The following is a 14,126-nucleotide window of genomic DNA, read 5'->3' on the forward strand; positions in this document are numbered from 1 at the left end:
CAATTTTCTAAATTGCTTAAAAGAATATATAAAAATAATAATCTTTGGGATCACTGGCTTTTATTTTCCTATGGCAACTTCTAACCATCACAGGCATATAATGAATGTCTGAACATTAAGAATTTATGTGTGCTGCCTTAGATGAGCATAATTCTCAACTATTATTAATGAGGAACTATAAAACACACTTCAAGTGTAACTTCATTACATGAAGTTTCCAAAAACCATAAATACATCTGTCTGTGGGTATCTACAGAGAATTATATAACACGCTTTTAAAACACGGTCACTGAGGCAGTGAAACTCATCCCAAATGAGAAAAGATCTTACAAGGAAAACTTTCTACAGAGTAATTCTTCCCCTGCTCTGTTTTCTAAAATATTTATATAGATGCCTCCAGTATAGTCAGAAAATGAAGAATAAAAAAAAATGTGGAAAAAAAAGATTTTTTTTTAAACCAGGCTTGTTATTTACAACATGGCTTGATCTTAATTTTCAATCTTCCCTGAGAAATAGATCCAGTATTTCATTGTGTAGTAATTTAAGAGTCAATATAGCTTTCAAATAGTAATGCAGATTATAGTTTTATCTTTGTTTCCATATATGTTAAATCTCCTAATAGTTAACAGTGGTGTAATTTACTAGTTTCCACTTCTAAAATTTCACTTCCAATTTTTATATCACAAATTATGGCTTCAGTGTTAGCCAATTCACGTTGATATAGACAATTATATTTGTGGTAACTCAGAATTCTGCAAAATTCCATTTTCTCTGGCTGGAAATAAGTAGTAGCATGGACTTTTCAGATCAGCATACCTGGTAGAGCCAGTGTGGTATTGCACTGCCACATGTTGCTTAGTGCAATTTGGAGAGGAAACCATCACATTCAGTCTTCAACTCCTGTAAATCAGGGGCTGCTCCAATGAAATCTGCAGTGGCAATGCAGTAACTGCTTCCAGGGCAAATGAAGCCTGAGCTAAGTAAACACCAGTACAAGCAGCTAATAGCACTACTACATTACTTATTATTTCTCAACTCACAATACCTCATCTAGACAGAAGTATATGGAATACCCTGCAGTTTTCAGGAACAGGAAATAAAGTTCCTAAGGGCTTAAAGGAAATATCAGCATCTTAAAAGTGACAGAGGCAAATTAAGATCAAAAGTGAACTGGGTGCCACAGACAGCGAATAAGAAATACATCTTTTAAAAGTAATGCTAAATGGAAAATTCAAAAGTAACACTAAATTCTTTTCTTGTGGCAAAATAATAAGGGTTTAACCACAATGCCTATTTTTCATGTAGTCAAAAGCATTTTTCCCTGAAAAAGCATGTAGACTAAATATAGTAAAACACAGGAGAATTGAAGCTGCTGTGGTCTTTGGCTAGTAAGTACTGTAGGAAAAAGCAGGAGGTGCAAATGAAAGTTCAAGCAGCAAGTGACTTAAAAGTTCACAAATCTTGCGTGAGCACGCTAAAGCAGCTTGTAAGATGAGTCAGCAGGCAGAAGAGGCAATTAGAGTAACAGAGCAAGGGGAAATGAACAGAGAATGAAGAAACAACAACTTTCCCACTGGAAAATTTCCAGCATATGACAGAAACAAAGCTTCCAGAGGTCAGCAGGTCTGCACTAAACCACTGAACAGTTACTGGATAAAAGTTGTTTGGATACTGCATTTCCTTTCTTCACGTTCACTCCGCAAGAACTGCTGGAACTGTGAACCTGGGATCAGGCTCACAATGTCTTGTTTTCTAAGTACTCTTAGGCACCCTAATGAGATCTGCTGTTTTGCAAGACTTCTACAGAAGTAGTTTTGCCACACACAAAGGAGGACACAGCTTCACCTGTTACTCATTTATATTGAGAGAAGCTGTTAACACCTCGACTACATTAATAAGGTAATGCTCCTGCAGACCAAAGTAGAAATGGGTTCTGAGAAACCAGGTCAGGACTGGAAAAGGGACCAACTTTCCAGATGACAGCAGTTCAACCATGGGGGAGGAACAAAAAAACCAAACCAGAAGAAAGTTCTCCAGTAAGCATGATTTGGGAGACAATTATTTTTTCAAACAAGCACAGAGCACCACAAATTCTCCCTGCAATATGTTTTTCCTACAGAAAAACTAAAGTAGCGGTAAAAAAATCATACACCTGGGTTGGCTGTGTTTTTCAAAGTGCATTTTTGGACACAAACTGAGTTCCTTCTCCCAAAATTGGATACCTGGATAGATTTCGGCAAACTTGGTCTTACTGAGGACAGTAAAAACTTCCAACTGCAGAGACATTTCAGTGTTCATTTCTGGCTATGAAGCTTAAGAGTTTGGCATGTACTTTTCCAGATGGGAAAAACAGACTGGTTTCTGGCCAGATTTTAGTAATTTTCTCCACTTTATGGATTTGGCAGTTTGAGCAGCCTGAATATACTCACTTCAGCTTAACAAACCAATATATTCTCAGTGAAAAAGATGCCCAGCAAAACATCCATAAGCCATTTTTCAGTGCCTTCAGTTTAATTTGTCTATCATACCAATTCCTGAAGAATAATTACATTGTTTTTCTGTTCTTAAGTCTGGTTTTGACAACAACCAAATTTCTCTCTTCCTGAAGGTGTCCTCCTTATTCCAAAATCTTAAGTATATCTTCCTACACTAGCATTCTTCTGCTTGAAAGGCATTCTGCCTGTCCATAATATACACTTCCAGCTGAGATGAGTGAAATCAAGGAGGGACTGGATGCATGGATAGCAGATTGTCTGCAACTTACTAATTTTATATTAATGTAATCACACCTGCTACAGAGAGCTTTTAATGAACAGGAGCAGATACCCATTTCAGGATGTGGCCCACATACTGCACATAGCAGTACTCACTCCTTGATGGATCCTCTGCATTTGTTCCTCTGGTGAAAGCCACCTGTGTTTCAGTCATGGTGATTTGATTCATACATTCGAATTCACACCCACACAAGCCACACTTTGTCACTGTGGTTGTTTCACAACTGCTACAGCCAAGGGCAAAATGACAGCAGTAGGCTCTTCTCAGCATCACCTCTCCCAACACCACCAGCTTTCCCTGCAGGGCAAGAAGCTCCACAGCTCTGCAGTCAGCTCTCTCACCATCTTATCTGTCAAATTCTGGAAACCACTTTGACGTGAAAAGGGGTGATAGCAGTGCTCTGCTGTAATAAAAAAGGCTGTTTTCTAAAGGACCACTATACTTCAACTGAACCCCTCTGGGCAATTCCACATCCTTCACTCACATGCCACCTGGGTGGAGATTTCCCTCTCTCTGAAGCTCCTGCATCCTGTAAACGCCAAGAGAAGCCAGATACCCATAGCAGCTGATTGAGGAATTGCTGTAATCAGATGACTTCCAGAGCTTGTTGGTCTTCAAGAAAACTGTCTAGCTCTCAATCTTGCTCTTTTCTGACAACTTTTTGGTTTTGATCATTAAACAAGCTGAAGGTATCTCCACAATGAGAAACCACAATTTTTAGGATAAAGAAATACGTGAGCCAGGCCCTGGAGTACATTTCTTGCACTTCAGTGGGAATTCTGAACAAAGCACCTAGGTGACCCTCATCGCCTGCAGCAACACCCACTAAAGCTTTATGTAGCAGCAAGAATTGCATTTATGTAAGAAAGAAGTTACAAGGATCACTTTCTTTTCAGTTACCTAGAACATTCAGGATAATAACACAAATAAACCAGTCAAGCAAATCTCTCTTTAAACTAGATTTTATATAAGTTTAAACTAGCAACTCATTTTGGTCTCTGCAACTCATACTTCTTCATCCTTTAATTACTTTACCAGACAGAGAGCTTCATTTCTGTAGATAGTATCCATTTTTATGAGAGCTCATTACTTCACTGACACTTCTGCTTTTACGGTTTCTAGGCTTAGACTTCTTTTATCCACATCTCCCAGCAATTCCTTTTTGCTTAACATTTTTTGTTGCTTTCCTACACAAAAATTTGTACAAAGTCTGCCTTGTCTGAGCAGCAAATTACAAGCCAGTTAATACTAAAACAAGTTCTTCAAATTCCTCAGATTTTCAGCTTCAGAGCTGGGGGAGGCTGTTCACTGACACTATTTACAAACCGATTTGTCTGGCCTCTTTCTGGGCCACTAAATGAACATGCTTTCCCACATCAGACCATTCTTAGTATGGAACATTTCCACCTTTAATTCTGGGGCGCTTGCTTGTAATGAACTCTCAAAACCAGACCATTTCTATCACCAGTATGGGGAGTTCATGTTTGATTTCAGTGATAGCTCTACCTAGAGAAAAACATTTGCAGTATAATAAAAGACTGCACAAATACTGTCATGGCCATGTACTCGAGTTGCGCTATTCTTACTTACCAAATAGCATCAGGGATCTTGCAAGCAACAATTAGCTGGCATCACACACACAACAAATCTTTTCCAGGACAACTTGCACATTCCCAAAGTTCAGGAAAATCTTACTTAGCAGTTGTGATTTCAGTTCCCATTTCCCCTATACTGACAGTATGACACTATGCTCGACTATACAGTGATGGAGGTGTGTAAGCCCTTGGCAAGAATCTCTCTTTGGAAAGAAAGGGAGTGTGTCTTAGTAATACCCAGCCCTTCCTAACCAACACCACTGTGCCACAGCAAGTTCAAAGAGGGGTAAATGGGATACAATTTATAGATACGTGGAGCTTCTTGGAGAATCCCACTGTTAAGAGTTAAATGAAGTGCACAACTGAAAAACCCATTAGCACCACTGGGGCTTTACACCCTGAGAATGTCAAATAACCACACTAGCTGCAGGCATCTTGATGAAAAGCAACAGTAAGGAGTGGTAAAAGACAAGCGGATTACTTTAATTTTGTTTAAATTGCTACTTGTAAATCTCCAAGATGGCTTTGATTTCCCCTCTGCACTCTTTATGTAGCAGCAGCTCCTTCAACCACATAAACCAAGTGGGCCAAGTTCTCTCTGAGAATATTTCATGGAGTTTAGACTCATCTGAAGGAGTAACAGGAAGATGAACTGAGCTCACAAGCTATATAAACCAGGAATATATTCCAGTCTTGAATCACTATGTCACACTACCAATGAACTTCTGTGATGCCTTATATTGGATTTGCCTGGAAGACAAGTTAAATAAAATTGAGCCTGAAGCTTTTAAAGATCCCTGCCTAGAGGTGAAGTCTCTTTATTCCACAGACCAGGAAATTTTATCAAACTCTTTCACAAAGGACACAAAAACAATAGCTTTATGCCCTACAGCCAAAAAAGCACTAGAGACATCTCATGACTTGATGAGATGAGGACAAGTGCAAGCAGTAAGTGATGTTTCAGAAGCACATGGCACAGATTACTTCAGCAGAAACTCAAACATCTCACATGCATGGCTTCAGCAATGGAAAGCAACAGCAGTGTTTCAGCAGCCAGAATGTCAACTTTATGTCACTGTGTGATTCAAAACGAAAACAGAACTCAGTAATGCTTTGAGCAAACACAGGCATGACAGTTCTTATTGTAGCAGATGAAGAAAGGACAAAGCTAGGGCAAAGACAACACTCAGCACATCTCTGACTGAGAAGACACAAAATAGAAGTTGCCAGTAAGAATGATGACAGAGCTGAGAAGAGGAGAATTACTCTGATGTCACCAGGGAGAGCTACTGGAACAGCAATAAAAACATAGAAAAGAGGGAACCACAAAGTTTGAGAATTATCACCTTGAAAAATCAAGGTGAGGCTATAGTGGAAAGTTTACTGCCCATGCACTAAAGACGTCTCCAGAAGATTAGTAATCCTGGGCAAAGCTTGGCCTGCCAGACAAAATCTTCTTAAGCCAGCTGGATACAGGAGAGTAATTTCCTTTGGCAACTCTTCATCAAAGACCTCATCAATTTCTGCACTAAATGCCAGACTTATGTCTCATACCTTGCCTTCATTGACATAACAGGTGACATACACCTATGTGTATTTTTAAAAGAAACAAAAAACTATACCAAAGCAAGCAGAAAAACCTCTTCTCAACACACTTATCCCACTTGTGAGAAAACAACCAACCCACAACAGTCCTGTTACATACTACTGCTCCTGGGAAATATCCATGGTGATGCTGCAGTCACCATGTCCTGGAGACAGTAGAACTATATTTAAGCAAATGATGCAGGTGCTGGTAATACTCTGCCTGTACTGGTAGGAAGTGCAGCATAACTAATGTGCCCTACTGAAGAATGGTGATTGTAGCATAAAAATTTCCACAGCACAAGAACTTACACAGAACAGAAACACTGTATCTTGGTATTTATGTAACCACAGGATACAGACTGCCCATTTTTTTAAACATCTTTGTGTTGTTCCACAGGAAAAACAGCAAACACCCCAGTTTAAACGATAATGATCCCAAAACTCTCCATTGGACTTGCCCCTCTCAATTTGCCAGACTGAAAGGGCAGGAAGGCAAAGCAGTGCAGCAGAACTTCGAATCAGTGTCTGAAAAGTTTCCCTCCTCAGCAGTCTTGTGATTTGAGATGCACACAGAACTGAGCACTTTGGAAGCAAGGCTTTAATATTTTAAGAGAGAATTTTTTTATTCAGGAAACGTGCAATAACTCTTCCCAAACTATATGCAAAAATAAACCCCAAAATTCTAATGAAGATACAGAAGGAAAAAAAAAAGCAGCACAGCGGTGTTCCAAAATACATAATTCACAAGTTTAAAATTCAAGCACTCCCATCTGATGCCTGGAGCTCTCTTAAAATATTAACAATCAAAGTTCTCCGGTAAGTGTATGGGGTATACTTTATTCTGAACCAGTGCCTTGGGTAAAGGTTACCACTCGGGGCATACATTTTCACTCCTTGTTTGCCCATCAGACCACGAAAAATCCTGTTGCGGGACAAGATTTTATCATAAAATTCAAGGCCACCTCTGGCGTAGTTCTCGGAAAGCATGGCTGCCTTCCTGTCAGCCCTGCAGTCCAGGCGATAGGTGACAGCGTCGGAAGAGACGCAGTAGCAGAGCAGTCCTCCCATGGCAGTGACGAGGTTACAGAGGCCACGGAGGATTACGGGGCCCGTGGATAACCCCAGAAGCAGCTTTAGAGCTCTCCCACAGACAAACGTCCCAGCCAAGCAAGTCGGAGCCACAACTGCACTTGCTAAAGGGCTGCCATTCTGTAAGTACACAACTTCTCTGGCAATGGCAAACTTCTGAGCTTTAAGTGAAAATGTGAGAGCTTCCTTCAAAGCCACGCCTTCACTGCTCTCCCAGTCTACTTCCTTGCCATTTATTACAACAACGTGGTTGACTATTCCTTTTTTATCCTCAGCTGTGCTATCAAAGTTAGGCGGGATGCCCACCAAAGAGCCTGCTGGCAGCCAGGGAATTCCAGCACTCACAGGGTGGAAGCTAGAAGCTGCAAAGGCTCTGTAGGAGTCAGTGGACTTCACACCTGTATCTTGAAGGACATCCTGAAACACACCACAGAGCTTCTCTGAAAGCTCAGCTGGCTGCCCCTCTGACCAGCATTCGTGCAGCAGTTTGAACGTCTGCTCAGGAAACACATGATAGGAAAGGTTAGTGCCAAGCAGTCCCACGCAAGAAACGGCCAACACAGTGATCTTGTGCTTCTTTAACCACACAGATGCCTTCCGCAGGAACTGCACTGCCATAGTCAAATCCTAACCTGTTCATAACACAAAATCAGGAATTAAAGTGTGCATAGATAGATTTGTCCTCTCTCTAGCACTAAAAAAAACCCCAACAGCCAAAGCAAAAAACATGAGAAGAAGCAGAGCACAATAACCAAAGAAACATTATTTTACATTAACAAAACACAAAAAATCTTTACAGAGGAAGAGATATGCAATAATTTTTGGGCCTTGCAACACAGGATGATTGATATGAAGAATTAACTTTTCCCTTTCCTCCAGTAAATCAATTTACCACAAAAAAGACAATACTAAAGCCACCACACTTCCTCCTCCCCCAGCAATCAATACACACCCTGTATTTACCGAACAGACTTGTCTAGTCCTTGCTAGCACAATTCTACTCTTGCTTTCCACTATACAGTCTATAGATACTGAGGTCAGAAAGAGCCAATAATTAGATCAGTCTATGCCAACCTCCTCTACAGTACAGCTGCAAAAATTTTAATCAGTAACCTGAATATAAATTCAGTAACTTGAGTTTGACTACAACTTTCAAAACAAGATCACATTTTGATTTGAAAAATTTCAGGAGGCAGAACTTTCCTTTAGGAGTTTGTTCTACTTGATAGACAAGCTCGCTATTAAAAAAAAAAACCCCAAACAACAAAAATACCAACCAACGAAAAACCAAAAAAACCCCAGTATGTTTTTTCTAGGTTGTTTTTCTTTCTTTCTTTCTTTCAGATTCAAATTCCAGGCAGTGGTTCTAGCTTACTCAGCAAAAAGCTATTTTCAGAAAGCAGAATGCTTTCAGTAGCTACTTTTAAAAATTTGTCTCTGGAATAATTTCTGACAAATACAATGTTCTATTTGGAGCAGAAACTGGAACAGAAATTGTTTCAGGGCCCATAACTATGTTGTGACTCTTTAAATAAGCAAATAAACTTAAAAACTTTCAAACCTGCCAACTCCTTTAGTTCAAGAGTCCTGCTTCACCTGGGAAGCATTAGTTCTTATGATCCAAGCTGTATTATGTGCTATTCCCAGGAAAGCTCCAATCTCTTCTTAAAAAAAATTCCATTGGCTACAGAATTACTCCCTAGAATGATGCTACTATGAAGATATTAAAGTGAATTAGGCACCTAAACCCAACAGAAATCAGTGAAAATGGGATGCCCCTCTTTCCATTTGCAGCGTCTCTTCTCTCAGGGCTTTAACACGTGAGCTTCACAGAATCTTGCTGCAGCTGTTAAAGACATGAATGTTTCCAGCTGTCCTCACGGGAAGCCGAGGTGGCAGAAGGAAACTGTGCTTTCATACAACAACCAAAGTCTTAGTGTGGAGTACCATCAAAGGTGCGTCTCAGCTATGCTGCTGGGCTTTGTATGGCAGCAGCTGAAGCAGGGACATGTGCTCTCTCCTTCCACATGTGCTGAACAAGAACTTCTCACAGAGGGGTAGACTGGACAACTGGGGTCTGTATCATCAAACAACACTACATGACAGGCCAGCACACACTAGCCATGAGCAACAGCAAATGAGTATTAACCGCAGGAAAACTAAAAGGGATTAATTTAAAGGTGGTGTTTTAATGATATGTTATTACTACTCTTTCCTATGAAGATCTTTCAGACTATAAATTCACCAGGGGAAGAATAATCTTGTTTAATGTTTATGCTGCACTGAACACACACTGAATACTTCATGAAAACAACGATGTATGTAAGCATACAGTAATTTAATATGTATTTCTTAGTGTAATAAATGCTTACATTCTGCTGAAGACAGAGGTGGTGAGTTGTTTGACAATATTATTTAAGAAAAACATGCTAAAGAGCCAAGAGCTTGGATGAAACCCAGTTTCAGGAGAAAATCTCCTTGATAATAAGAGCTAAAAACCAGAAAATGGTAATACTAAACTCAGATGACCACTTTGAAGTTTATGACCTCTGAGCAAATCTGGTAGTCTAGATGTGACTGAAAAGGTCACGTCACTTACAGCGAGGGGGGCAGCACTTCTAAGGGGATGATTGTAGGGAGCCTATCACTTGATCCTTATGTGAAGCTGAGGCAGCAGCTTTACAGGTTTCTCCTGTTAGAGAATGCCCCCTCATTGGAGCTGGCTAACATCTTTTTAAGATTAGAAATGCTGCAAGGAGAAAAGTCCCTCTACAGCTTACATCCACACCCGTGTGGGGAAGGGCAGACCACAGTGACAACTCTCTTTTATTCCATTACCAAATGAAAACTCCATTCTCCTTTCTTGCATGATCAAATGTGATCTTGCACATCTAATGCAAGAGTAAGCAGGAAATGCCATAGAGTATTTGTTTTCTCATAATAGTCAATACCCATTAAATCAAAGGAAAACTGCCCCACAATACATTTTAGCATTTATATTTTCAAATCTTCCCCAAGGGTCAGTGCAGATGCTCGGCTCCTGCAGATATCCCACGGCAGCCCTGACTGCATATGTTATCTTTACTTTTATTCATACGCTTTGTGCAATTTATGTATGAGGAAAGCAACCGGAAACTGTAAGACAAATTATATGGTCCACATCCTGCAAATTTAATCGTTTAGCTCCCATGAAGCCATCATATTTACACGGCGGCCTCCCCAAAATGCAGAAGTACTTCCTATCTCCGTGGTGTCACGGGCATTAATTCTCACTGAACTCTGAGAACTGTAACAGCTGAAGTTCAGATAAGGGATATCACGCAAGTTTGGCCATAACACGTGTGCGTTACTGAATTTATTGCTTTATAATCACACGTAGTCGAGGGGAAAGCCTAGCTTAAAGCACGATCAATCAGGAAACGGCGCGCGGGCCGGAGCCGCCGCCAGGGCTCAGGCTATCACAAAAATAAAACTATAGAAGAGGACGGTGGCACAAATGGACAACCCCGGGGCGCCGCTGAGGGAACGACCCGGGCCCCCCCTCCGCGCCCGCCCAGCACCTACCGCGCGTCCCGGGCCGAGGCGGGGCTGCGGGCGGAAGGGGCGGCCCCGGGGCGGCAGAGGCGCCATGGCGGGCGGGGCCGCTTCCCCTCAGCGCGGCCCGGGCGCGGCCACACTGGCGCAGCTTGGGCTGCGGCCGCGGGTAATCGGGCTCCAGGAAGGTTCCGGAGGGAAGGTCCGGGACCGCTGCCCGTGCAGGCGAAGAGCAAGAGACACCCACCCCTCCCGCAAAGGGCAGCCCGCAGCCTGAGGCGGGGACTGCCGCTCTCTCTCCCCGCGTCATAAATTAATTCTGTACGCTTGTATTCTATGCTGTAACTCCCAGTGTTCTTCCTGCAGAATGCTTTACATCTGTATTATTAACACGGCCCTCTCCACTGCAGGGCAGGAATGCTTGCCGGGAAAGCAGCAAGTGGCATAGCTAGCATCCGTCATGCAGGATTTGTTTTCTCTGTCATTCCTAATGGGAAAATAACACATGCAGGGATTGTTTTATTTGCTTTACAATTACTGTTTGCTCAAAGCAGATGGCCAGTGCAGTTTCTCAGTAAGGCCGAGTGGATTTGTTCCACAAACTGGCCTCTCAGAAAGCCCTGGAAAGATGTGAAATGCAGAGGAGGTGGGTGGCAGAGCAGCAGCCTTTGGAAGCATCCGAGGGCAGAGCTCCGGGAAGTCCAGCCTTGCCCCTGGGATGTGCAGTCCTTGCAAAACAAGAACTCAGAATAGCTTTTGGCCAGGTTAGAATTTTATTTAGGTAGGGGACAGTAGAACTTTGGATTTGTCTCATTTTTAGGAAAAGTTTGCACTGGTGCCGGGTGATTGTTTAAAGTGTCCCTTCACACCAGGCAGTCATAAGGTAATAATTTTTCACTATCCAAATGGAAATTATGCTGGGTAGTGGGTTGAGAGACAACAGAATAGAAATAAAAGCATGCCGTTGTAATTTTCTACTTATGATTAATTTTTGACAGAGCCTGCTTTCTTTGTAGCAGCCCCTGAGTGAGGCATTTCTTACCAGCAAGGGTTTAGTTCCCAGACATTTTAGCATGACATTTGAGTTTACGTGAAAAGATTAAGATCATAAACTGAGTACTTAGGAGTTCTCATTCAAATTCATGGGGATTTTTAGGACTTTGAGGAAAGTATCCTAATGAAGATATTTATCATTTTCCTACTAGATGATCTGATTTGTAGAAATGCTAGAGCTAAACATGCCTGGCTAGGCATAGCCTGTTCTGAACAGAAGCTGGTAATGACGACCTTGGTTTTAACTTCCAATAAACAGGTTGCTAATTGCTAAGAAAACACACTGCTTCATGACAGGGCACAGTTCTACCCTTAAGTTACGGTTTTATGCAGTATGGCAAGGCAGATGAATAGTTTGCTGCCACCCAAAGGGAGAAGTCAGAGGAAAGATCCCCCCTTTTTCACCTGTCTCCCTTTGAGACACTTAATTTTTGCCAGCCCTGTCATCTATCAGACTTCTCATGCGTTTATCTCACTATTAGCAGAAAACATAGTAACTGACAAAAGGGCATCATCTGCTAGGGAACTGAATGGGAGCGTTGAAAACTCTGAGAAGTGCCAAGGCTTTAACAAGGTATGAGGCAGCCAGGAAAAAAAAAAAAAAAAACAACCCAAAAAACCAAGAGCTTCACTTCCCTCTTTATGTCGGCAGAGAGCTGTTACAGTCTTCAGTCTGCAGCCTCAGCATGGAGCTTCATCATCTGCCAAAACTTACAATTTGTATGTTGGCATTGATATTCATACTTCATGCCGACGTACAAAGAAAAAGCGTGTGTAGGTGATGATGGACAACAGACTCCTCACTAACTGAAACATACAGTGTGATGAGGGATTTTAAAAGTCACTAAGACTTACTTAACTTCCTGGTGAATAGGAGAGAGGGTTGGGTGTGTTTGGGAAGTCTGGCTGTCTGAGAGGTGCTCCTGCCTTCTGCACCGGCTGGAAAGATCTAGAAAACAAGGGTTTCTTATACTAAAACTCAAAAATCTGCTGTTGCATTTTTACTATGGTTTCTCTTAAGATATTTATAATAAATACAGTTGGGAAAAAACAGACACCCCAGCTTTACTAATCACCACACTGGGACGGTTCTGTTTTGAAGAAGTGGCTGTTACACCAAGCAAGGTGAAAGAAGACTGAAGTGCACCTTATTCTGATGCACATACACGTCGTTGTAGTCAGGGATCCAGGGACATGGACCACTTTTAAATTAGCCTGCTAGGTGGTGCTGTAGGACACGCTCTGCCTTACTCATTCGGGGATATGTTCAAGTTCTCTCGCATATTTTGCCATAAAACAGAGGTGCCTACACTCATCTGCCTCTTTAACTTACAATCTGTATGTACGAAGCCTTGTTGCTACATTAGGAAAAAGGTTGACATTTAAATACAGAACTGAAAATCATTGATTTTGCTTAATGATTTATGTGGTCTTGCAGTCTGTTTTGCTCATGTGATTTCCAAAGTGGAAATGTGAATGTGGTTAGTCAGTGAGTGTCCACCAGTCTAAGATATATACATGTCTCTCCTCGGCATCTTCTTCCTCTATGGATTCTATTTATCTGATTTATCTGCCCTTTTATGCAAGTTTTTTCCATAATCCATCCTCTAGATGTGAGCTTTAATGGAAGGTAGTAAGAACCTTATAATTTTGGCACAAATTTATGCAACACTGCATGTCCCAGGTGTCAGATTGAAGAGACATTGCAGGAGTCTGGGATTAGGAAAATACACTGTGTGAGTGTATGTCTATAGAGTTGCATTGATAGCAGGAAAAGAGAGAGTTCAAAGTCTGCAGGACACAGATCATCCACCAGTTACCCATGGAAGCAATTATGAAAACCAGGGAACTGGAGTGTGGACAATAGGGGTTTTTACAAGACATGAGGACAGAGAAATCTGATGAAGAAGAGAGGAAATTTTAGAGGGCAAAAAGATCCTGGACTGAGATGTGTTGGCTGATCTGGGGAAGATTGTATTGTGAAGGAAGGGTATGACTTGTGAGCCTGATGTCCAGTGCAGCTCACTGGCCCACTTTTCAATATTGCTGAGGTAGTGCTTCTGTAATGAACATGCAGAAGCAGTGCAATGCTCTGAAGCAAAACATGTGCCTAGAAAGTAGCTGTACTAAGGTGACTTACACTGGCCTGTGCTGGAACTACTTCCAACTCAGAAGAAGGCAGCAGAAAATGCATTGAAAACTGCTGTATTAAGTGACTTTTAACATTCTTGACAGGTGCCAAAAGGTTCAGCCTGTTCATACTTAAATGGTCATCTTACTGCACTGAAGGGGAAAAAGAGCTTGTGGTAAAATGGGCTTTTCCAGCCTGTCATTTTGAGTAAGTTACCCATCTCCAAATTGCAGCAAATGGCACAGTGACAGTGGGATTGAAGTGTACACAGCATTGAGCAAAAGCATGAAGGTTCAGCTCTTCAGATCCCAGCAATCTCTGTTGCTGGAAAGGGAATATATCTGCCAATATTGATAATATAT

At 41.6% G+C, this 14,126-nt stretch overlaps 1 protein-coding gene across 2 annotated transcripts in view; it reads right to left on the reverse strand.

The window, feature by feature from the left end:
- The window catches only part of TMEM177 (transmembrane protein 177), a 45,387-nt gene that overhangs the window by 27,163 nt on the left and 4,098 nt on the right, over positions 1–14,126 (reverse strand). The window contains exons 1-2 of one of the 2 annotated variants that reach the window (XM_010406988.4): positions 10,611–10,658; positions 1–7,678 (exon numbers count right to left, since the gene is read on the reverse strand). The exon at positions 1–7,678 is cut by the window's left edge and continues 27,163 nt beyond it. In XM_010406988.4, coding sequence (XP_010405290.1) covers positions 6,714–7,664 — 951 coding nt within the window. In that variant the 5' untranslated portion in view covers positions 7,665–7,678; positions 10,611–10,658 and the 3' untranslated portion in view covers positions 1–6,713. Of the gene's footprint in view, positions 7,679–10,610; positions 10,659–14,126 lie in introns of those variants that run through there. The other variant, XM_019290619.3, reaches the window with a different exon arrangement.

Source organism: Corvus cornix, chromosome 7, assembly GCF_000738735.6.
Source record: "Corvus cornix cornix isolate S_Up_H32 chromosome 7, ASM73873v5, whole genome shotgun sequence".
Lineage (NCBI taxonomy): Eukaryota > Metazoa > Chordata > Aves > Passeriformes > Corvidae > Corvus > Corvus cornix.